This window comes from Pleurodeles waltl, chromosome 3_1 (genome assembly GCF_031143425.1).
Source record: "Pleurodeles waltl isolate 20211129_DDA chromosome 3_1, aPleWal1.hap1.20221129, whole genome shotgun sequence".
NCBI classification, from domain to species: Eukaryota; Metazoa; Chordata; class Amphibia; order Caudata; family Salamandridae; genus Pleurodeles; species Pleurodeles waltl.
The window spans coordinates 829,720,637-829,745,482 of NC_090440.1; the positions used below are offsets into that span (position 1 = coordinate 829,720,637).

At 43.6% G+C, this 24,846-nt stretch overlaps 1 protein-coding gene across 2 annotated transcripts in view; it reads left to right on the plus strand.

Moving 5' to 3' along the window:
- The window catches only part of NUCB2 (nucleobindin 2), a 467,074-nt gene that overhangs the window by 233,849 nt on the left and 208,379 nt on the right, over positions 1 to 24,846 (plus strand). For both annotated transcript variants that reach the window (XM_069223731.1, XM_069223732.1), the window contains exons 8-9: positions 5,729 to 5,787; positions 14,765 to 14,857. In XM_069223731.1, coding sequence (XP_069079832.1) covers positions 5,729 to 5,787; positions 14,765 to 14,857 — 152 coding nt within the window. The remainder of the gene's footprint in view (positions 1 to 5,728; positions 5,788 to 14,764; positions 14,858 to 24,846) is intronic.

The window sequence follows — 24,846 nt, forward strand, 5'->3', positions numbered from 1 at the left end:
TCAGTGAAGTCTTGTCTATCAAACAATTCCACTAGTAGATTCTCCATAAATATGTCAGTACGCCCCATGTTGGTGGTTTCTGCTATTCCTGCAGTCTGAAGGGTATTACGGCATCCAAGACTTCATTCTTGGCAACAGTGGTTTTTAGCATGTGCTTTACCTTTTCAAGGTGCTTCATGGCACCCACGTTCCCATCTTCATCCTCAGACATCCTATGCTTTGCGGCATCAAGCCTTGTAGCTCTTCACTGCCTGGGGGGGTTGGGGGGGGGGGGGGGGGAAGAGCTGTTGATGGTGCTGGGTCCTTGCAGCCTCGAAGGACAGTTGTTTCTGCTTGAGGTCATAGTTCCCTCTCGTGCTGATGAAATAGTGGCACTCAGTATGTTGGGAGAAGTTCACCAGTGGAGGAGCAAGAGAGAGTGGTAGTACTGCCACCCTGCAGCAAGAAACAGGAGTTTGTGGAAATATGAACCTGTGAAGAATACTCTGCAGAGGGCGGAGGCAATTCACCTGTTGCCTAGGAACAGTCCGTAATATGCAGAGTTATCAATCACCAGTGGCGCAAGTTAAAGAAGTATTGATGAGCATGGACTCCAAACCGGCTCAAAGAAGTGCTGATACGCCATGCATTGGGACATCAATTTGTATAAAGGGGAAGGGGACCATTGTGTCTCTCGGGTCTTCACGCCACCACGAGCAAATCTGAAGTCATACCAGGGCAGAGCAGCAGGCCAGCCAGCAGCACCACCTCCCGGTGGTGACAAGGCCGAGCTCCTCCATCATGTTAAAATCCAGCTGAAAACTTGCCGTCCAGGCCGCCAGGTCATTTAGCGGAGATCTCTGCCTAGGCTAGTATAAATGTGGTGTGGGTGCCATCAGAGGCACTTCTCGGTGGCATGGGGAGTGGGGCAGCCACATATGTCATCAAGGGGTGTGGGGGGCTGAAATTGAGGCCGTTGCGCACAGCCATGCCAGCCAGTAGCCCCCACCCCCCCTTCCAGCAGCAGCGGCAATTGGGCACACTATAGTTAGGCAAGAGGGATAGCCCCAGATGCACCATCAGTTCAAGAAGGTTGCTGAAGTATACAGTAGCCGGGTCTTAGGAGCTGCCAGGATGCTGATACAGGCTTGCTTGCAAACACTGTCACCGCTCGGCCTCGGAGGACTGCGTCAGACTGCAGTGGCAGGCCCACGGATCCACCACTGAGCCAGGATGTATTTGAGTCAGAGGAGGGGCAGTATCGGCAGGCTAATCAATCCTGGGCATATTGAAAGTGGAAGGGTGCCCGGGACAGCAATATCGAGCAGTGTTTCTGGAGCTTAAGTGCCGTGCGGCCATCTTACTCTCCGGCTTGCGCACACCCCCAATCCTGCATTACCCCATTTCATTTATTAGGTGCTCACTTTGAATTGCCAGGAGATAGAGATATGCTGTTTGGACTCAAATTGTAATTTAAAACCTTCTTTGATGGTAAAGTTGGATTTTAATCACAGTTCTAGAAATGCCACATTTAGAAAGTTAACATTTCCTTGTCCCAGGCATTTGTGCATTCTGCCAGTGTCATGGGTCACATCACTGTGAATGGCAGTGTTGTACGGCGTTTGTGTATTCCCCTCGGACAGTGATAGCTTACACACAAAGGATCCTGACAAAACTGCTTGTTATCCAAAACCGTTTGGATCCATGACATATGGGTAAGGAACAACTTTCTAGAGCCAGATGTGGGGGTACAACAGGGAGGCCCCTCACACATTTTGGATCACTTCTGACCTGTGAAAAACTTAGCAATAGGACTGTGCTACTGACCTGTTGCAGGAAGGACTGCCATACTACTGAAAGGACTGCTCTGCAGCCTGAAGAAAGAGGACTTGACCTGTTGCTCAAACCCAGGACCACCAGAGTCACTCCAAAGGTTAGTTGAATGGCTTCCTGTTTGAGCTACAAGGACACAACAAGTGCCTGTGGCTCTGAACCCTGCTGCTAACCTCTGCTGTTGTGAGTCCTAACCCCTCAATTGTTGCCTCCCTTCCAGATCCCGAACCCCTGGAAGTGGTGTTAGTGATACTGCTCCTGCCTAACTCTAAAAGCTGGGAATTCAAAACTTTTTTTCAGGAAAAACTACCTGGAGAACTAGTAGACGATCCGGACCTACCTACCTGCCAGCCAGTCAGCTCCATGCGCCTGACTTTGCGGTAGCTCCAGCTAAGTTCTTCTCTGCAGCCTTTTCAGCAGGACCTCAAGATGAAGGTTTTTGTCCTTATGAAGCCCTCTTTGGCTATAGACTGCAGCCTTGTCCCGCTGGAGGAATCAGACTTCCAAATAAATCAGCTAAGTTTGAAGGTAAATATCTTTACCATGATCTTGTCCAGCAGCTCCTCTATGATAAACTCCTCCTCTGACACAGCCTGCTTCAAGAACTTTTCTGAAATCTTTCTAAGTGGGAATGTAAGCAGAGGCTGTACCCAATCCACCTACTGTGTCTGACTTGTGCTCCATTGTGGCCATCCTTAACTTTGACCTGGTCTTACCCCATTAGATATCCGCAGTTAAAAATATTTAAATGTATAACTTTGGTCCTACTGATAGGATTTAATTTGTTTTGTGTGATTTTATTCATTCAAATTTACTTTATTTTTCTAAATTGGTTTGGAGTTTTCTGATGTAGTTTTCACTTTATTCCTGTTCTGATGTATTTTATGTTGTAGGCCTTGGCACTCCTGCAATGATAAATAAAGCAAAATCTCAAAAATCTAAACTTTTTCCTCAATACCTGCATTTTGCAGCACAACATGAACATATTTTATTTAAAAGCTGACTGTCCATCATGGTCTCATTTACTAAGCACATAAAATTCAAAATAAAATACATAAGTTATATATAAATATGTAACAAGCATATTTGATGTTTCGTGCAAGAATAGTCTTACTGTCCTGTATAAACTGAGATTCTGGTTACATGACTGGTAAGTGAACAGGACCTACTTAGTAGTTGTTGGTCTGTTGATCCTTGCAAGTGATGACAGACCTTAAGTTGCTGAATTCTACTGAAGCGAACCCATACTTCCAGAGGGTGCAACAAGATTGTTATTCAGTGATGCCATCAAAACAATCTCCTTAAATACTTTTTTAGTTTGAATCCACAGTAAATTTTCAATTCTTGATATTTAAAAAAAAATGCAATGTGTGAAGAGGACATGACTCAGAGGGTCATTCTGACCCTGGTGGCTGCAGTGGCAGTACAGACTGCCGCAGACAGGGCAGGCCAACGGCCCCATTTTTCTGACCGTGGCGACCACAGTCCAACCACCAACACCGCCAGACTGCAGCCAGCCTGGTGGTCCTAGCGGTTGCAATCCACCCTGGGGATTGCGAGTCTCTCCGCCATGGAAAAGCTGGTGGAATGGGTGTGTCTGGGGCCCTGGGGGCCCTTGCTATGCCCATGAACTTGGCAAGGGCCCCATGCACAGCCCCACTGCGCATTTCACTGCCTGAATTACGGGCAGTGAAATCTGCGACGGGTGCTGCTGCACCCAACGCACCACAACATTTCCGCCGGCTCAATTGAGCCGGCGTCAATGTTGTGGTGAGTGTTCTGCTAGGCCAGCAGGCGAAAACTATGTTTTCGTCCGCTGGCCCAGCAGAACATTCCTAATATGGCGGGCAAAAGACCTCCAGTACTGGTGGTCTTTGGCCTGCAGCAGCTTTGGCAGTGCTGTGAAAGGACCGCTAAAGTCCGAATGACCCCCTCAGTCTTGAATTGTGCAAGTTCGTAACAGCTCTTTAGGCTAGTGGGCCAGCAAAAAGGCATATTTAAAGTATTCTTTTTATTAATGTATCCCAGTTGCTGTCAGTTTGAGTGTGTTGAATAACTGTATTCCTTATTTGTCCTTGCTTTGGGGTGAATGCTTTTCTCTACACATTTCAGAAAATCTCTGTCTAACCATTTTGGCTCTGTTGAAGATTAATGACTGGTCCTTTCTAAATGTAGAAAATAAATATTAGTGGAGGCTTTTTTAGTGAAGTGCTTCAGTCATTTGATTGAGTTTAATTGAGCTTCCACTTCCCAGTCCCTTTCCAAAAGTAAACTTGTTTTGTTCGCTTGGCAATGCGTGCCACTCACTTCAGTTTCAAATGTGTCAGAGAATAAAACGAAGGGAGATAGATGGCGGCTACTCAGTGGTAACTTTAAGCCGTTAAATTTGAAAAAGCGTGACACAGCTTTTACATTAGAAAAACTAAAACCATTGAAAAAGGCTATATAATCTTGTTATTAAAACCTTTGGCATTGTAGTGTTTTTGTGTTGCATACCACGTCTGCAGGGGCTATTTTTAAATAGAATTGTAATATTTTAACAAATCCATTTAAAACTGGCTTCACGCACAATTTCTTGGTGCTCTCCTCACGTTCATGCACACTTGTGAGTCGCCATGTTGAAATGGGTAAAAACCCTTTTTAGGAGGCACAGGAGCTGGCAGTGCAGAAAGGTTCAAGAAAGTTTAAAATAAAAAAGAGAAAATTGAGTTGGGGGGCAACAAGCAGGATATGGTGGGGGGGGTGGGAACAGAGGAGCCAGGGAAGGGGGTGTTATTAAAAAAAATATATATATATAAAAAAAAAAAGGGGGGGGAAGCAGCGAGGAGTGGGGAAGCAGTGGGGGAGCTAGTGGAGGAATTGGTGGAAGCAAATGTAGAAGGGTGAAGTGGTGTCCAAGTGAAGATGAGATGGAAGAAGCACACGAGTGAGCGCAAGAACCACATGCACTCTCATGGAGTGCTTTAAGAAAAAGATAGTTCCCTGAATGCAAGGATCCAAGGATCATCAACAGTGGCTCTTGGCCAGGACAAACACAATAATGGGGAGGAAGACTTATTGGATCAGGAAACAGCAACTGAAATAGACAACAAAGCTATGCACTCACAAGCAAGAGGCTTTCTCTAAGCCTACTTTGTGCATTGAAAACAACAGACTGCTAAAGTGGTCCTTAGCATTTACCTAAAATTGACTGGTTGATTATGAGATTGTATGTTGTGGGCCATTCAAATGAAAAACATTTTTTACTAATACTTCCTTTTAGATTTGACTTTTAATGGTACTCACACTATTCCTGGTGAACGTATTGTGCTCTATATATATAACTTATTGGTTCAGCATCCTCAGACATCGACTTATGCTCAGAAACCTTTTACCACTAGAAGATATATCACATCTTGAATCAGTCCACTGGAGTGTTTAGACTTCCCTACTTCTTATTTACTACCTTCATTGGAATGCATATTCACACTCATGTAATTGTTTATTTCATTCTTGTGTTGTCCACACAAAGCATTCTTTAATTGGTTTTCACTGCAGCAGGCAATTTGTTATTCCTTTTGTCGGCATTTGAGTGCCAGCATCAAACCGTTTGGCCTTACCAGTAATCGCTAAAAATTAGGGTAGACAAGGTCTAGGAACAGAGGACACAGGTAGATAGTATTCTAGCGTAAGTGGACTGTAATTTTAAGCCTTTCTTGAGCTGAGCAACTAGTGTTTAGTTTGTCACCAAGAACCACAAATGTGCACAAACACAGATACTTTCTCTTTGTCTTGCTATTTTATTAGGCACTATTTTACCTAATGTTTGATGTCTAAACGGTATTCATAAATGTGAAGAAATAGATATATAACTTCTAACATTTCCATTTATTTGTTTTCAGAAACCTTTAATAACCAGAATTTTTAACTTTGATAGATTCAAATGGAGATGGATTCCTGGATGAACAAGAGTTAGAAGCTCTTTTTACCAAAGAGGTAAATTGAATGCAAATGTTTATCTGGATGTATTCTTTTCCAGGCTACCTTCACTGAAATATGTTCTTTATTCTGACAGCGGTAAAACATGTTTAATCAAAACTGGTTGTTACACCATTCCCTGTAAATTTGTACATTGACTTAGGTAAAGCTGTGGACCAAAAGTAATACATCGGCAGGATAACGCAAATGTTGCTGGCAGTGTAGACAAAGCAACATTTTGACGAATCTTCCCTGGCAAATTGGCCTTATTTTATGGTTTTGTGGGCCTATCATGTGCCAAACATCTGGTGTCACATTAGGTGTCAGTGCAGAATCTCCTTTCCCTAGAGCCAGTCCTGCTCCAGATAATTAATAGCCACACTATTGGTATACAACATTTTTATGAATTGATAGCTCTTGTTTTTCCTACTTAAAGAATGAGAAAAGAGAGCACCTTAGTGCAGTACTAAGACTATTATGACTTCTTCCAGTAACCAAAATAAAAATGAGGTTATTCACATTGATGCCTTTATATCTAGCCACTTCACTTCCCTGGCCTTTGCATAATATGGCAAATCAAGTCTTAGAGGTGCGGGTGACGTTTTCTGTCTCTGACTGTGTATTCCATGGCTGCAGCTTGTTTCAGACAGTCAAAGGTTGCCCCAGAATTAATGAGCATCTTCAGAATAAAACAATAATGACTGCTGGTAATAGTATTGCCATACAACCATCATAACCATGTGTTCGATGGCATCTGTCGCTGTAGATTCGCATGTTCTGCAATAGCTCGCCATCTGGTGTTGGGCCGGAGTGTTACAAGTTGTTTTTCTTCGAAGAAGTCTTTCGAGTCACGGGACCGAGTGACTCCTCCTTTTGTCTCCATTGCGCATGGGCGTCGACTCCATCTTCGATTGTTTTTTTTCCGCCATCGGGTTCGGACGTGTTCCTGTCGCTCCGAGTTTCGGAACGGAAAATTAGCTAATTTCGGAAGATTTTCGTCGGTATTGTTGCGTTCGGGATCGGCGTACTTAGATTCCACACCGCATCGAAGATCGAAGAGCTCCGGTGCCCTTCGGGGTAGTTTTTCGATCCTCCGTCGGGGCCTGGTCGGCCCGACCGCGTGCTGAAGAACGCCGATGGAACGGACCCCGTTCCGTTTCTGCCCCAAATGCCACAATAAATACCCCTACACAGACCAACACTTGGTCTGCAACCTGTGCCTGTCACCTGAGCACAGCGAAGACACCTGCGAGGCCTGTCGTGCGTTCCGGTCCCGAAAAACACTCCGAGACCGTCGAGCCAGAAGACTTCAAATGGCGTCTGCACCGACAGCCCAACGGGAGTTCGAGGATCAGGAAGAAGGTACCTTCTCGATCCAAGACTCAGACTCCGAAGGATTCGACGATACACAAACCGTGAGTAAGACGTCGAAAACCACACAAAGAAACATTTACAAGGCCCAGGGGACGCCACTGCCACCAGGCCATGGCTCGACCCATAAATTCGGTGACCGACCGTCGGCACCGAAAAAGGCCCAAACAGTGCCGAGATCGTCCGACTCCGGTCGAGACACCGGCACGCAGCCTTCTCGGGACCGAGAAAGGGCTGGAGACAAGCCTCAACACCGAGATGCCGGTGTGGACACGGCTCGACGCCGAGACAGCGGCACCGAAACAGATCGACGCCGAGAGGTTTCGGCCCCGAAAAGGAAAAAAGTCACCTCGGAGCCGAAAAAACACGCAGACAAAGTTTTGATGCCGAAACAAACTGCAAGCGACCCAGCTTCAGGCTCTTATACAGAAGAGCACTCGCTAACCTCCCAAATGCAAAAGCATAGGTTTGAGGAAGAGCTACAAGCAACTGATGTGGACCATACGCAAAAGCGTATCTTCATTCAGCAGGGGACAGGAAAAATAAGCACCCTTCCCCCCATTAGGAGAAAGAGAAGGTTGGAGTTCCAGACGGAACAAGCACCACAACCAAAAGTGGTGAAAAGAGTTACACCACCACCCTCTCCTCCGCCCGTGATTAACGTTTCACCAGCACAAACTCCATCACACTCCCCAGCTCACACCACCATGAGCCAGGGTGACCAAGATCAGGACGCATGGGACCTATACGACGCCCCAGTGTCAGATAACAGCCCGGAGGCATACCCTACAAAGCCATCTCCACCAGAAGACAGCACCGCGTACTCTCAGGTGGTGGCTAGAGCAGCACAATTTCACAACGTAAGCCTCCACTCAGAACAGGTCGAGGATGATTTCTTGTTCAACACACTCTCCTCCACCCACAGCTCCTACCAAAGCCTGCCTATGCTCCCTGGTATGCTCCGGCACGCAAAAGACATATTTAAGGAGCCGGTCAAAAGTAGGGCAATCACACCAAGGGTGGAAAAAAAGTATAAGCCGCCTCCTACGGACCCGGTTTTCATCACTACACAGCTGCCACCAGACTCTGTTGTTGTAGGAGCAGCTAGGAAAAGGGCCAACTCTCACACATCTGGAGATGCACCACCCCCAGATAAAGAAAGCCGCAAGTTCGATGCAGCTGGTAAGAGAGTCGCAGCACAAGCTGCAAACCAGTGGCGCATCGCGAACTCCCAGGCACTACTTGCGCGCTATGACAGAGCCCACTGGGACGAGATGCAACATCTCATTGAACATCTGCCCAAGGACTTCCAAAATAGGGCAAAACAAGTGGTTGAGGAGGGACAGACCATCTCCAACAACCAGATACGTTCCTCCATGGACGCTGCAGATACAGCTGCACGGACAATTAATACATCTGTAACTATCAGAAGGCATGCATGGCTCCGAACGTCTGGATTTAAACCAGAGATTCAACAAGCAGTTCTCAATATGCCTTTTAATGAAAAAGAACTGTTCGGTCCAGAAGTGAACACAGCGATTGAGAAACTCAAAAAAGATACGGACACTGCCAAAGCCATGGGCGCACTCTACTCCCCGCAGAGCAGAGGGAATTACAGCACATTCCGTAAAACGCCCTTTCGAGGGGGGTTTCGGGGTCAAAGCACTCAAGCCAGCACCTCACAAGCAACACCGTCCACTTACCAGGGACAGTATAGAGGAGGTTTTCGGGGACAATATAGAGGAGGGCAATTCCCTAGAAATAGAGGGAGATTTCAAAGCCCCAAAACCCCTACTACTAAACAATGACTCACATGTCACTCACCCCCTCCACACAACACCAGTGGGGGGAAGAATAGGTCATTATTACAAAGCATGGGAGGAAATCACTACAGACACTTGGGTTCTAGCAATTATCCAACATGGTTATTGCATAGAATTTCTACAATTCCCTCCAAACATACCACCAAAAGCACAAAATTTAACAACACACCATTCCAATCTCCTGGAGATAGAAGTGCAGGCACTATTGCAAAAGAATGCAATCGAATTAGTGCCAAACACACAAATAAACACAGGAGTTTACTCACTGTACTTTCTGATACCAAAGAAGGACAAAACGCTGAGACCAATCCTAGACCTCAGAGTAGTGAACACTTTCATCAAATCAGACCACTTCCACATGGTCACACTACAAGAAGTATTGCCATTGCTAAAACTGCACGACTACATGGCAACTTTAGACCTCAAGGATGCTTATTTCCATATACCAATACACCCATCGCACAGGAAATACCTAAGGTTTGTATTCAAAGGAATACATTACCAATTCAAGGTACTGCCTTTCGGATTAACAACCGCACCAAGAGTCTTTACCAAATGTCTAGCAGTAGTCGCAGCACACATAAGAAGGCAGCAAATACATGTGTTCCCATATCTAGACGACTGGCTAATCAAGGCCCATTCGTTAATAGAGTGCTCAAATCACACAAATCATATCATACAAACCCTCTTCAAACTAGGGTTCACCGTCAATTTCACAAAATCCAAAATTCTGCCACGCAAGGTACAACAATACCTGGGAGCCATAATAGACACATCAAAAGGAGTAGCCACTCCAAGTCCACAAAGAATTCAAAATTTCAACACCATCATACAACGCATGTATCCAACACAAAAGATACAGGCAAAGATGGTATTACAACTCCTAGGCATGATGTCATCATGCATAGCCATTGTCCCAAACGCAAGACTGCACATGAGGCCCTTACAACAATGCCTAGCATCACAGTGGTCTCAAGCACAGGGTCACCTTCTAGATCTGGTGTTAATAGACCGCCAAACTTACCTCTCGCTTCTGTGGTGGAACAACATAAATTTAAACAAGGGGCGGCCTTTCCAAGACCCAGTGCCACAATACGTAATAACAACAGATGCTTCCATGACAGGGTGGGGAGCACACCTCGATCAACACAGCATACAAGGACAATGGAACGTACATCAAACAAAACTGCATATCAATCACCTAGAACTTCTAGCAGTTTTTCAAGCACTAAAAGCTTTCCAACCAATAATAGTTCACAAATACATTCTCGTCAAAACAGACAACATGACAACAATGTATTATCTAAACAAGCAGGGAGGGACGCACTCCACGCAGTTAAGCCTGCTAGCACAAAAAAATTGGCATTGGGCAATTCACAACCAAATTCGCCTAATTGCACAGTTTATACCAGGGATACAAAATCAACTCGCAGTCAATCTCTCTCGAGATCACCAACAGGTCCACGAATGGGAAATTCACCCCCAAATTCTGAACACTTATTTCAAACTCTGGGGAACACCTCAGATAGACTTGTTTGCGACAAGGGAGAACGCAAAATGCCAAAACTTCGCATCCAGATACCCACACAAACAATCCCAAGGCAATGCCCTATGGATGAACTGGTCAGGGATATTTGCTTACGCTTTTCCTCCTCTCCCTCTCCTTCCTTACCTGGTAAACAAACCCAGTCAAAGCAAACTCAAACTCATATTGATAGCACCAACTTGGGCAAGGCAACCCTGGTACACAACGCTGCTAGACCTATCAGTGGTACCCTGCATCAAATTGCCCAACAGGCCAGATCTGTTGACACAGCACAACCAAAAGATCAGACACCCAGATCCAGCATCGCTGAATCTAGCAATCTGGCTCCTGAAATCCTGGAATTCGGGCACTTACAACTTACCCAAGAATGTATGGAAGTCATAAAACAAGCAAGAAGGCCATCCACCAGGCACTGCTATGCAAGTAAATGGAAGAGGTTTGTTTGCTACTGCCATATTAATCAAATACAACCATTACACACAACTCCAGAACATGTAGTGGGTTACTTGCTTCACTTACAAAAATCTAACCTAGCTTTCTCTTCCATTAAGATTCACCTTGCAGCAATATCTGCATACCTGCAGACTACCTATTCAACTTCCCTATATAAAATACCAGTCATTAAAGCATTCATGGAGGGCCTTAGGAGAATTATACCACCAAGAACACTACCTGTTCCTTCATGGAACCTAAATGTTGTCCTAACTAGACTTATGGGTCCACCTTTTGAACCCATGCACTCCTGCGACATACAGTTCCTAACCTGGAAGGTGGCATTTCTCATCGCCATTACTTCCCTGAGAAGAGTAAGCGAGATTCAGGCGTTTACTATACAGGAACCTTTTATACAACTACACAAAAATAAAGTCGTCCTAAGGACCAATCCTAAATTTTTGCCAAAGGTTATTTCACCGTTCCATCTAAATCAAACAGTGGAACTTCCAGTGTTCTTTCCACAGCCAGATACCGTAGCTGAAAGGGCACTACATACATTAGATGTCAAAAGAGCATTGATGTATTACATTGACAGAACAAAGAACATCAGAAAGACTAAACAACTCTTTATTGCATTTCAAAAACCTCATGCAGGAAACCCAATTTCAAAACAAGGTATAGCCAGATGGATAGTTAAATGCATCCAAATCTGCTACCTTAAAGCTAAACGACAGCTGCCCATTACACCAAGGGCACACTCAACCAGAAAGAAAGGTGCTACCATGGCCTTTCTAGGAAACATCCCAATGCAAGAAATATGTAAGGCAGCCACATGGTCTACGCCTCACACATTCACCAAGCACTACTGTGTAGACGTGTTATCCGCACAACAAGCCACAGTAGGTCAAGCCGTATTAAGGACATTATTTCAGACTACTTCCACTCCTACAGGCTGATCCACCGCTTTTGGGGAAATAACTGCTTACTAGTCTATGCAGAACATGCGTATCTACAGCGACAGATGCCATCGAACTGAAAATGTCACTTACCCAGTGTACATCTGTTTGTGGCATCAGTCGCAGTAGATTCGCATGTGCCCACCCGCCTCCCCGGGAGCCTGTAGCAGTTTGGAAGTTACCTTCAATTATTTATATATGTATCATCTCAACCTTAAATAGGTGCATACTTAGTCACTCCATTGCATGGGCACTATTACTACAATTCAACTCCTACCTCACCCTCTGCGGGGAAAAACAATCGAAGATGGAGTCGACGCCCATGCGCAATGGAGACAAAAGGAGGAGTCACTCGGTCCCGTGACTCGAAAGACTTCTTCGAAGAAAAACAACTTGTAACACTCCGGCCCAACACCAGATGGCGAGCTATTGCAGAACATGCGAATCTACTGCGACTGATGCCACGAACAGATGTACACTGGGTAAGTGACATTTTCATTATGAATCGTTTGTTAATTTGACTCTTGGTGTCAGGTCAGATCGATTATTCCAAGTTATTTGAAAAGTTAACAGTCACATATTTGCAGGTTCCAACACATCTTAAGCATTTCCTGTCTGTTTGATCCTGAGGCATATTGTTAACTCTTTAGAAACTGTACTCTCTGGATGTTGAACTAGACCGATCATCATACTAAGGATGATACTAGGGGTGTTCAGTGGATTTCTTGACTCTACGTTGCCCCTACTCTTAAAGAGTCCAGTGATGACAAATACCCAAGACTTACTTGTCCAGGCATCATCAGTTGCATCACGCCAAATGGATACCGCCAGTCACCACCCCTCAATTCCATTGGGCCCATGGTGAATCATGAAACAGCTACGCAACATTTATAACGTGTAGTTCTTCATAAAGTAAAATGAAGCCTGAAAACGTAATGCTCATAAAAAAAACTTTCCAAAGTAAAATCCATTACCACGAAATCCAGTATTATCTTGAGTTATATATTGTGTGTGGCTTGGTCTTACTTACATGCTGAGAGACATGAAGAACAAAAATCTTTCAATGAAACAGTTGGCAAAAAAAGAAAAATCCAGACTTTCCATTTGCTCCAGTAAAGCATTTAGCAGAGCTTACATGAAATAAACCTCATCCGATTTTCACCTGCAGCCAGATCATCAGAGCAATGCTAGCGGTAGCATTTGAAAAGTAGAGCAACCTTCTGCAAACAGTTGGCCAGACAAACTGAGTGATGCTCATGTGAGATGCAGTACAGTGGACTAATAGGTTTACTAGACCTAATATGGCACTATAATATAACATACCTATAACGATTGATATGAGATGATATGACTAATGACCTTTGGATGGCACAATTTATGCTATTTTCATACAAGTTAGATTGAAGGTACTATCATCATTATTGCGTTTGGAAGATCCATGTTGGTTCGAAACATGTGGGCTGTTAATGAGTTGTCTGAAATGGACAAATTGATGTACTAGATTATTAAAAAAAAATAATGAAGACTGAAATCGAATCTACCTTGATTGTGTGGAGTGCTTTTGGACTTTTATTATTTGGAAGAATACTCATCATCACATTACCGAGTACATATTAGAGAAGATATTCCAACTTTATCGTGAAAATACGGACAAAATGCATCACAAAGGCACTGAGAGGGTAGAACTAATTGCAACAGGAAAGTTAGAAAGGGAATTATCAATTTTGGTGATTTCTCAGTTAATATTAGAACCCGTTTTAATGTGCATGGCATAAAACTTAGCACAAACAACTTGATTTTTTTTAACTGTGAAGAATAAAGCGATGCTGTTATCTCTTGGATGGAGAGTAATGCCTCAGCCAGTTTTTTTTCTTCTTCATTTCATTTCAGTGAAGTTTAGAGTTGCAAAGATTTTGATTAAACCTAGAGGCAGAAAGCAGGTGGTGATAGCTGAATGAAGGCTTTAAAGTGGGAGTGAGTCCAATTTACTTCCTCAGACATACGTAGGCAGAAAGAAGGCTGATTTCGAAGGCTCAAAGCTTCCAGGTGTGTTGCTTTCAGTTAAGAACATGTCTTTTTAAGGCTGAATTAGAGGAGGAGGAGACATAAGACTAATATTGTGGAAGCTTCTGGCTGACTACAGTGACATAACATAACAATCAGACTAAACCAGAGGGGCAAAAGTAGAGAAAGCTGATTTGGTCAAGTGGATCCAAAATTAAATCTAATGCGCCAAACCCTTGTAATGTGTCAAGTTGGGAAATGCTGAGTTAAGTGCGGGGTATTGGAGGTATCCAAAGCTAATAACTGGTCAACCTAAATGTTAAAATCACCTGTTACCTGGAAAAGCAACAGCAAAACTGTACCCTGAAAAAGGGCCTGGTGGTCTCTGAAACAAGATAAATCAAGATCCTGGCCCAGATGGGGCCCTTTAGGATCACATCAGTGCTACGTGTGCCAGTCTTATTTGTATTACAGAAGGGGCCGCAGAAGCATCTGCAACCCCTTCTGTAAAACAAAAGTGAAAGCAATTGGACGCACATGCATGTTGCCCCTCCACACCTCCGGAGCATAGGGTATAATATGGACCTTTGATCCCCAATGTTGTGTAAAGACATACCTGTCGTAACTGTCTAATGATCATGAAAAACAAAGAAATGTAGTATACCTCTTTTGTAGATTTCAGTGGTTGCAATACTTAAACACTATCATGTACATATACAACTGGATACATTTATAAATTTAAAGGTTCTTGATACATAAGTTTGCTCGGTGATTCTGATGGACCCTTATGTGAAAATAATCATATTTCTCACAATCTGTTTGTTGTAAGTGTCGACAGCTGTTTGTCTTTTCATTTTCAGTTGGAGAAAGTTTATGATCCAAAAAATGAAGAGGATGACATGGTAGAAATGGAAGAAGAGAGGCTGCGAATGAGAGAACATGTCTTAAATGAGGTAAATGACTTGATTGTTATGGTACATACAAAAAGGGGACACGTTTAACAAAAAGCATTATTCTATTATTTTTATTTCTAAGGCTGTAACCCTGTTTTGACAATTACCTACCTCAAAAGTCAGACCTAGTAGCCCAATATACAAAAATCAATTTACAAACCAGAATGTGAAGTCTGAACGCAGACTGTACGCAAATCGAAATGCAGTTTGCTATGTGGCCTACTTGCTGATGGAAATGCAGTTTGCGATGTGCCATTTGTGCCAACAGGTCACATAGCATTGTTTACATTTGCATGGAGGTGCAAATGGACCAGCTTAATGAATATAAATTAGGCAGGTTACAATTACCTATCGTTGATGGTGCCTGCAAGGGATAGCAGGTCACCATCCTAGCATTTGCTTTCCCCATCTGTTTTTTTCTTCTTTAAGCAGCCCATTTCCCTATTTGGGACCACATCAGCAGGAACAAGTAGTGGGTCTTTGGACCACTGCTTGCTCCTCCACGAGGCTGTCCAACATGGTTACCAAAGTGAAAGCTGTCCCACGGGGACAACTTGATCTTTCTCATTCGTGACTTCACTTTTTAGGTGTCTGTATCTGGTGATTGGTTTGCAACCCCAATTGTGGTCTCAAAGCATTGAAAGAGTCTACTAGGACTACCAAATAGGCAGATGCTGCTTTCATGCCGCCTCCTATATTCAATTACTGATTCGTTGCAACCCCCCTTTTACAAATCGATAAAACTAGCCCAACTCGTAACAATGGGTAACAAAATAGTCTTTTAAGGTTACTTAAATTAGAGTACTCACATGAGAAGTGCCTGTTTGCCAATTATAGAGAATTGTTTTGGCAAGTGAAGGGTGACATTTGACCTCAGTTTGGATCTCATTATGAGTGAGACAGAGCAGTATCCCTAGAAGGGCTGTTGCTCTGGGCCATTCTTAGAACTCTGGTGTGTCCAGGTCTGGGATTAGCAGGTCTAAAAATTCCAGACCTGCTTATCCCAGGCCAAAATAGACCGAAGTTGTGTGTGATGCTTCAGACAGCTGCTGCACCTGGCCAGTGCCTGCCTTGCTCCTGCACAACTGGGGAGCAGCACATGCGCCCCCACCCCCCCAAAAAAAAACCTCTCCTCCACCAACTCTGCCTTCCCCACTAAAACTCCACTACTCGCACCCGACCTTTAAAATAGCACCTGCACCCATCAATGCCACTCTGATATCAATACACAATCTCAGTACCCCTTTTCAATACTTTTTGATACCCATTGTTGGGGTATTGAGATTAGAGAGTGGAGTAGGGAAGGATATCATTATAATTATATGACTGTGTGCTCTCCTTCTAGAAGGCTTTGAGGTCTGGATTGAAATCAGTAATGGTAGATCAAATCGGCCGAATGCCACTTAGGTCTGTGGCAGTGTCTCTTCTACTTAAACCCTCATAGAAAGTACATTTTGTACACTGCTTTGAAAAGCAAAATTAATGCTTCACCCTCATTTCAATATGCAAATACTCCAGACATTAAAATCTTTTTCTTTGCAAATTTTGATGGTTTGACAATAACGTTTCCCAAATTGGAGTGAGCGAAAGTGCCCTAGGAAAACAAACTGTGGAAGCTTGCACAGTTTTTTGCATGTATTGTTCTTAAAGCAGATTTTGCATATAAATTATCTCAAGCAAGAGTCATCTCAGTGCTATACAGTGAAACTGAAGTTAGCCCAAAATTGTTAACTGGTGAATAAAGCCTGGATAGAACACCTAGAGAAGGAAAATTCTTCCAAGTCATACACCAGATTAAAATAGATCTTTGCAACCTGAAGATGAAAATTTGGTGGATGTCAGAGTTACCTTGCTTGTGAATAAAATCAGTTGTCCTAAATATTGCAAAGTTTGAAATGCTTTCTTGGAGGAAAGCAAGCAGTTACCATCTGAAGGCCTGAAATGTTTAGGCTGGTGAGATTTGGCAACCACCAAGCCTATCCAACAAAGGCCTCTAGCTGCAGTGGCAAGATGTTGTATTACCACTAGCAAGGAACAATGTTATTTGGAAAGTAGCAGAAGATGATATTTTTAAATACTATTTGAATCACCCAGAAAGTTTTCCACACTTTGTTTTTAAATTTGGCAGCAGTATAAAAGATTTTAAAAAATATAATAGTCCATTGGTTATGAAGAATGGCATTATGATTTCAGCCATCACAATGGTGCTTCTGCTTTCTGACAGAATAGCTCTGTCATGCAGATGGTAGGGCTGTTATTTGGGGGTAGCATGGAAAATATATGAGACGCCACAATGCCAAAAAGAAAAATGGGATGTAACCAGTAGGGACTTTCAGATGATCATAAAATACTGCTTTAAGTTGTGTTTTTGACTATATCCCCCTGTCAATTCAGCTTTATTTCGGTACAAAATACCATAAAAGCACAATATACAAAACACTATTATTAAATATAAAAATTGAAAACCAGAATTTAAAAATATGATGCTTTACATAATAGACTAAAACATCCAAGTTGTTAGTGTATATCATTAACACTATCCCCATGTAATATTCAAGTCATTTGAAAGAGAGCAACCACTCAAGTTGAATTTTAGAGTGCAAAAATCGTAGTTGCTAATTGCATTCTACTGTTAGTTGAGGATTTGAGGTATCGTAGTGTTTAAAATCTTACATTTCGAAAGCCCTCTGTTCTTGCCAGATTGATATTAAATATGTTTTATTTGCTTTTACAGGTTTTTATGCGTTTGTAAAGCAAAAGACATATGGCCTGATTTAGAGTTTGGCGGGCGGGTTACTCTGTCACAAACGTGACAGTTCCACAGGAGAGGTATCATTGGAAAGGGCAGAGTGTCCCTGTTCCATTGATACCTCTCCCTGATGGATCCCTGCTTGATGTGCGCCATATGGGGGCCATCACTGAGCTCGTCAGTGGCCCCCACCCCATTAAGGGTAAATACAGTCTTCTCCAGTATTGGAGCTTTCATAGATTCACATGCTTGAATCATCCCTGTCGTCGAATTGGGAGTCCCACAATACCTTAAAATAGCAGTATAGAGAAACTTTCTATAGAAAACAGTGCCAAAGTGTATTCACTTTACAGCTTATCTGCTTCGTTAGAAAAGACCCAAAGTCCAGCCAATCAGGCAACAGCACCCTCTAGAACCCTCAGCACAGAAGCTCCAATATCTCCTATTTTCTACCGCACGTCGTGTGAAGAGAGCCTCACAGAGCTCTGCTCACTTTTCTTTACTTTAGCTTCTAACAAGCATCAGGATGTCAGATGCTTTAAAAAAAAAAAAAGGGATTCTTCAGATCCTGCAATACCTGTGGGAAGAAGTTGCATGTGGATGATCCACGTAAAAGCTGACTTTACTGCCTCCATCCTGACCACAAGCCCAAAGACTGTATGGTATGCATAACTTTTTCTACCAAGACCCTGAAAGATAGAGGTGAGACTTCTTTTGTGGTTACAAAAATCTAAACCACAGCATGACATGTTCACAGAGGAAAGTGAAGCAGCCTCTCATACTCAATAAAAAGGTGAGGTCCGATGACCCGGGCAGCTCTGAGGCTGCTAGAAGAGCCCGAAAGACTCATCATCATGGGCTATCAGCCAGTGAGAAAAAAGATAAATTCATTCACTTCTCCTTAAAAACGTCCACGTCTGGGCCTTCAACTCTATCTGTGAGGCCTTTATCACAGACTTCGACACCTTCATTGAGAGTTTCCCTGTCGACGATGCTGTTGTCATCGACCGTATTGGCTGTGTCATTGGTGCGGCCTTCTGCAGCAGGTACAACAACTGCCGTCTCCGTAGATGAAGAACTCACCATCAACGGCGCCAACGTCGACGAGACAATCGTCGACAGCACCATCATTGACAGCAACATCGTGGACGAGACCATCATCGTCTTTACTTTCATTGGCGATTGCAGCATCATCATCGATGCTTCCTCTGTCAACAATGACTTCCATTCCCTCATCGACGACAATGTTGGCTACACCGTCAGCATATGTGAAGGTTTTCTAAGACCACAAGACACTTCTCCAAGTAAAGTCTTGCCATACCGTCCAAGTACTCTACTTGATCTACAAGACTTCGATGACAAGGGTCCGGTTGGCCTAGCACATAGTCCTTCCGAGCTACAGGTTAAATACCAAGACGATGATGAGGAAGAGGGAAATTAAACCTATTATGGGGAATATTTTATACCGCAGCGTACACATAAGTATCCTCCTTACCCCGCCTATGAAGAACACCCAAGGGATGAGCTGCAACTTCCATCACAGTTGGTCTGAGATCTGCAGGCTATGTTGCAAGACTACCGCAAGCAGTTTTCTGAGGCATCACACTACACTTCTTCCCCCACCGCCCCCTCCTCCACCACTAATTCCAGAAATGCCAAGGCGTCTTTCACCACCATTTACACCAAGAATGACTCTATCATCGACAATAGCAGCACCACCTAGGGATGACCAGTCATCATCTGATGATGATGATAGAGAAGAAGGCGAGTTACAAGACACCCATCCGCCTCACGATGAATGGGATGATTATCTTCTCCCCACACCTTCTCCACTGCCCTCAGCATCCCCTCCTGAAGACATTGGGGGGAGGGGGAGGGGGGGTCCCACAATTTGATGGAGAGAGCAGCAACACGATTTGCCTTGCCCACCTCCATAAAGCATTTTGAATGCTTCTTGTATGACTTCAAGGAACAGGTCATGAAGTCTATTCGGGCCATACCAATAATAGACCACATCTGGGAAGAGGGCTTTAAACTAATGAAGACTCCAGCAACCATGGCAGCAGTCGTGCTGCAGAAATATAAGAAATACAAGGCCCCTGCGGATTCCCCTGCCTGCTTCACAGGACATCCTAAAGCTGGTTCTGTTATTTTGCAAGCAGCGCAGAGGTGATCCAGAAATCCTTCTACACCAGTGACCACTCCACCGGACAAGGAGGGCAGATGCTTCTATAACATCAGTAAGTGTTTCTCCAACATGTCTGCCATAACTATTCGAGCGGCGAATTCATAAGCTGTCCTAGGCCGCTATGACAGACAAATGTGGTCAGGCATAGGTTCCCTGCTAGAGCTGATTCCGGAGGGCAGAAAATCAGAAGCCCACAAGATATTCCAGGAAGGGGAGCGCACCTCCTCAGAAATAATAGATTGTGCAATGGATGTTTCCTCCACTGGATTCCAGCAGCTGGCAGGCGCTACTGCATTGCACATACAGGGATGGCTAAAAGCAGCATCCTTTAGTTCAATCCAAAATACTCGACATGCCATATGATGGAGAGGCACTTTTTGGAAAGCACATTGACGATACCTTCCTCGCCGTCAAAACTGACAGACACTTACAAGTTCTTGTGCACCCTACAGTTTCGCAGGTTCCCTTTTTCAAGGAGCTCGAGGCAGAGGTCTTTTCTTATACAGAGGCGGCTACCATCAACCTTTTAAATTGCACTTCAAACCTTCATACCAGCAACAGCCATACAGTGCGCCGCCGTCAGTGGCCTACAACAAGCAGGCAGGAAAGAGAAGACGTCCTTTTCAGTCCAGAGACACTGTCCGCAAACAATGATTCCAGTCGGGTGCCAGCTACTGACCAGGACCTCAAGGATTTTCAAGCGTCTTTCACAATGGCGGGAAATACCAATAGACAACTGGTTACTAGATCTCATAACCCATGGTCATATGCTAGAATTCACTCACAAACCGCCAAACATGCCACCAAAAGGGGCACCTCCACCCACATCTTTACGTATTACTAAAAGAAGCCCTGATAGCAAAAGGAGCGATAGAGGTAGTACCATCAAACCAGAGAGGCACGGGTTTCTATTCTGTTTTTAATCAGGAGAATGGAGACCTATTTTGGACCTATGAAAGCTCAAAAGAGACCGCAAAAAGCAATCGTTCCGCATGGTCACTCTGACGGACATCTGCGTCTCCTAAACCATGGAGATTGTATGACCACCCTCGACCTATAGGATGCATATATCCACATTCCCATACACCCAAATCATCGGAAATTTCTCTGTTTCACCATAGATGGTACCCATTACAAATTCAAGGTCCTCCCTTTCCGTCTCAAATCAGTGCCCCGCATTTTTACGAATGCCTAGCCCCAGTAGCAGCGGCACTCAGAACAAGCAGTCACAAAATCTTCCCATACCTAGACGTTTGGTTGCTAAAAGCATGGACACCTGCTCTAGCAACCAAATCCACAAGAGATTGTGTAAGTCTACTCCACATCTTGGGGCTCACTTTAAACCTACAGAAATCAAATACTGTCCCTCAACAAGAGAATCTTTCTAGCATCTATCCTGAATACCTAACAAGACAAGACTTTTCTTACTCTAGAATGGCAACACAGATTAATTCAGTTTGCTTTAGCGATATCCAAAAGAAGGTCCGTTTGATTACGTCGATTCAGCTCTTTACTAGGAATGATGTCTTGTGCAATCAGCCTTGTTCCCTTAGCATGCCTCAAAATGTGACCTTTACTAGAGGAACTTCCAAAACAAAGGCTTTGTACACCACATAACGATAACTACAAAGGTGATCCAGACCTTGGAATGGTGGACTCACATCCCTCACATCTCCAAGGGCCTTTTTCTTCTTGCCATTTATACCAGACTTCATCATCACTAAAGATGCCTCACTGGAAGGTTGGGGTGGTCATCTTCAAGATCTACAAATTGAGGGCAAGTGGTCCATCTCACAAAAGTCCATGCATATTAAACATTTGGAACTCAAAGCCATCTTTCTCAGTCTCTAGGCCTTTCTACCTCTCATACAAGGATCTGCAGTGCTGTTACGAACGGACATCATGACCAGCATACATTATATAAACAAACAAGGAAGCACAAGGTTGCAAGTGTTCCCCAGAGATGCACAGCACCTATGGAACTGGCTGACAGTATACAACATCCCTCTGAAGGCCATACTTGTGTCAGGTGCAAGCAACACTTAGGCAGACACACTCAGCAGATCCACTGAAAGTTGCCACAATGGGAGTTGTTGAAGTGGAACTCAACAAATTCTTTCTCCTTTGGAGCAAACCAGAAGTAGACCTCTTTGCTACAAACAAGAACACAAAATACCGGCTTTACGCCAGTCGGCACCCACTCTGGGATCATGGGGGAATGCCCTTTCTGTGCTATAGTCAGGGATATTTGCATTCGCTCTTCCGCCCCCCCACCCCATCCCCATGATACGGAGAGTGATCAGAAAGATGGAAGCAGAGAAGTGCTGTTTAATTCTAATAGCCTCCAGGTGGCCCAGGCAACACAGGTTCACAGAGCTTCTTCTCCTGTCCGAGACCTAACCGATTCGCCGTCCTCAACAAACTGACTGTGCTGAAGAGGAACCAGGGCCAAATTCTTCACCCAGATCCAGGCTCTCTTCAATTATATGCATGGCTCCTGAATTGCATGAATTTGAAGGTATAGACATTCCCCAAGACTGCAAGGATATCCTTGCAACAGCAGATTCAACCAACAAATCTTAGATTAAAATGGAAGAGGTTTTGTTTATGGTGTCAAAAACTAAACTTACACCATCTGAAAGCATCACTGGAGCAGCTATTACCTTACCTTATCTTCTCTCCCTTGCTTGCTAGGATTTCATGCATGCATCTGTGAGAGTACACTTTGCAGCTATTTGCAGATACAGGCGCTTTTCCCAGAATACATCGGTTTGCTCAACAAAGATAATCAAACAGTTTATGAAAGGCTTATTCTGTGTCTTCCCTCCAATCTGTTCACCACCTCTGGAATGACATCTAAATATAGTCTTTGCTCCATTAATAAAACCCCCATTTGAGCCAATTTACAAAGTGGACTTGAAATTTCTTACCTGGAAATAGCTACATTGTTGGCTTTAACATCTACTAGAAGTCTGAGGTAAATTCAGGCATTCACAACCCAAGAGCCTTTCCTCAAATTTATAGGTGAAGGTGTGATACTAAAAACGAATCCAAAGTTTATTCTAAAGGTACCTTCACAATTTCATCTTAACTAACCTGTTGTCGTGTGGACATCCTTCCAAATCCAACTGCACCAGCAGAGCAATCTTTTCATACTTTAGACATAAGATGTCTCAAATTTTATTTACATCGTACCAAACCCTTTCAATAATCAGAGCAGCTGTTTGTCGCATATACACAGTCACAAAAAGACACTGCTGTTACAAAAGCAACCATTGCAAGATGGATTTCGGCAACAATACAATTTTGCCATTCTACTGCTGGAAAACCTCTTTCCTGCAAATGAAAGCACACTCAGCAAGAGCTGTGTCCCCTTCAGTTGCACTGTTCACAGGAGTTCCAGTGGAACAGATTTGTTGTGCTGCAACGTGGAAGAGTGTACACACGTTCACTCAGCACTATTAGTCGAGCAGGCTGTGTTACGACATCTATTTCAGTAAGGTGAGCCTCTGTTCTCATTCTCTCCCCTTTGATTATGCAAGGGGCACCACTCATGATCAATGTATGCTTGCATATTGTTATGGTTATTATTATTATTATCATCATCATTATTATTATTATTATTATCATCATTGTTTATATAATTAACTTTATTATTTTATTATTACTATTATTCCTTTTGTCATCATTGCTTTGCTGTTTTTTCTGTTATTATTTCTCTCCACCATCCACGATATAGGAATGCATAATATTTTCAAACTGCTTGCTATTCTGATTCAAGCATGTGAATCCATGAAAGATCTAATACTGGAGAACAAAATGGGTTACCTGTGACTACAGTTCTCCAATATTGGTATCTTTCATAGATTTACATGTGACTCCCCCTCCCCCATAGAGTCTCCCTTTATGTCTTCTTTACAGTTCTTCCACTTGTGCTGGAAAATCTGAGAGACTGGTGCTTTTGTGGTGAGGGTTCTAGAAGGTGCTGTCGCCTGATTGGCTGGACTTTGGTTTTTTTCTAATGAAGCAGATAAGCTGTAAAGTGAATACACTTTGGCATTGTTTTCTATGGAAAGTTTCTCTATACTGCTATTTTAAGGTACTGTGGGACTCCCACTTCGAAGACTGATTCAATCATGTGAATCTATGAAATATACCATTACTGGAGAACTGTAGTTACAGGTAACTCATTTTCTTTTTGTTGTCCTAGCAAGGGTGATTGAGTGGTTTACCCCAATCTGCCGTCCCTAAAGCCCAGCGGTCTTTCAGCTTGCCCAGAGGGGTGGAGGGCCAGATTGGATATTTTACTCCCAGTCTGCCATGCCCTAAATAGGAGGGAGGTGAGGAGGGGTGCAGAAAGCATAATATGCACAAGGAATACATATAAACAGTGGGATGGGGACTTAGCCCATCCTGACATTTGGCTGCTTCACCCACCCCTAGTGCCCACACAGACCTTCTGCCACTGTACCCGAGAATCCGGTGCCACAGCATATTGTCCGTGTTGTGGTCCCCCACATGTCCATTGTGGTCAGGGTATGCTCACTTTGCTCCAGTATATCCCCCCCCCACTACATGCACAGCTTTTTCTTCAATAATGCTAATGTTTCATATATATTTTTAATAACGTTATAGAAGTTGTCATGAGTGCTGTAATATCTGTGGTAATTAGCAGCGCACTTCTTAAGGCGTGAGTTATGGTTACTTGAAATACCTTTAAATATAACTGCTGAATTTCTGTCATTTTGTATGCGTAAATTCAGAGCCTAACTATAATGTCCCTGTAACATTTGTTTTTTTTTCAATGAATTTCTATTATTTTTTTTAAACGTAAAGTGATTTTAATTACTATACGTTAATCCAACCCCGCACCGCACACGGCAGGGGGTTGGCTGCAACAGCCAGTCCCTGAGGTCAACACCCTATAACCTCCCAACCCCATGTTCGGACATGTTCCCTCTCGCTCTGATAGATCCCAGTTCGGTACTATCTGAACTTCTCTATCTTTCCTTTAAATGTCTGTATTGTTTTCAAACGTGTTTTTCTAACTAC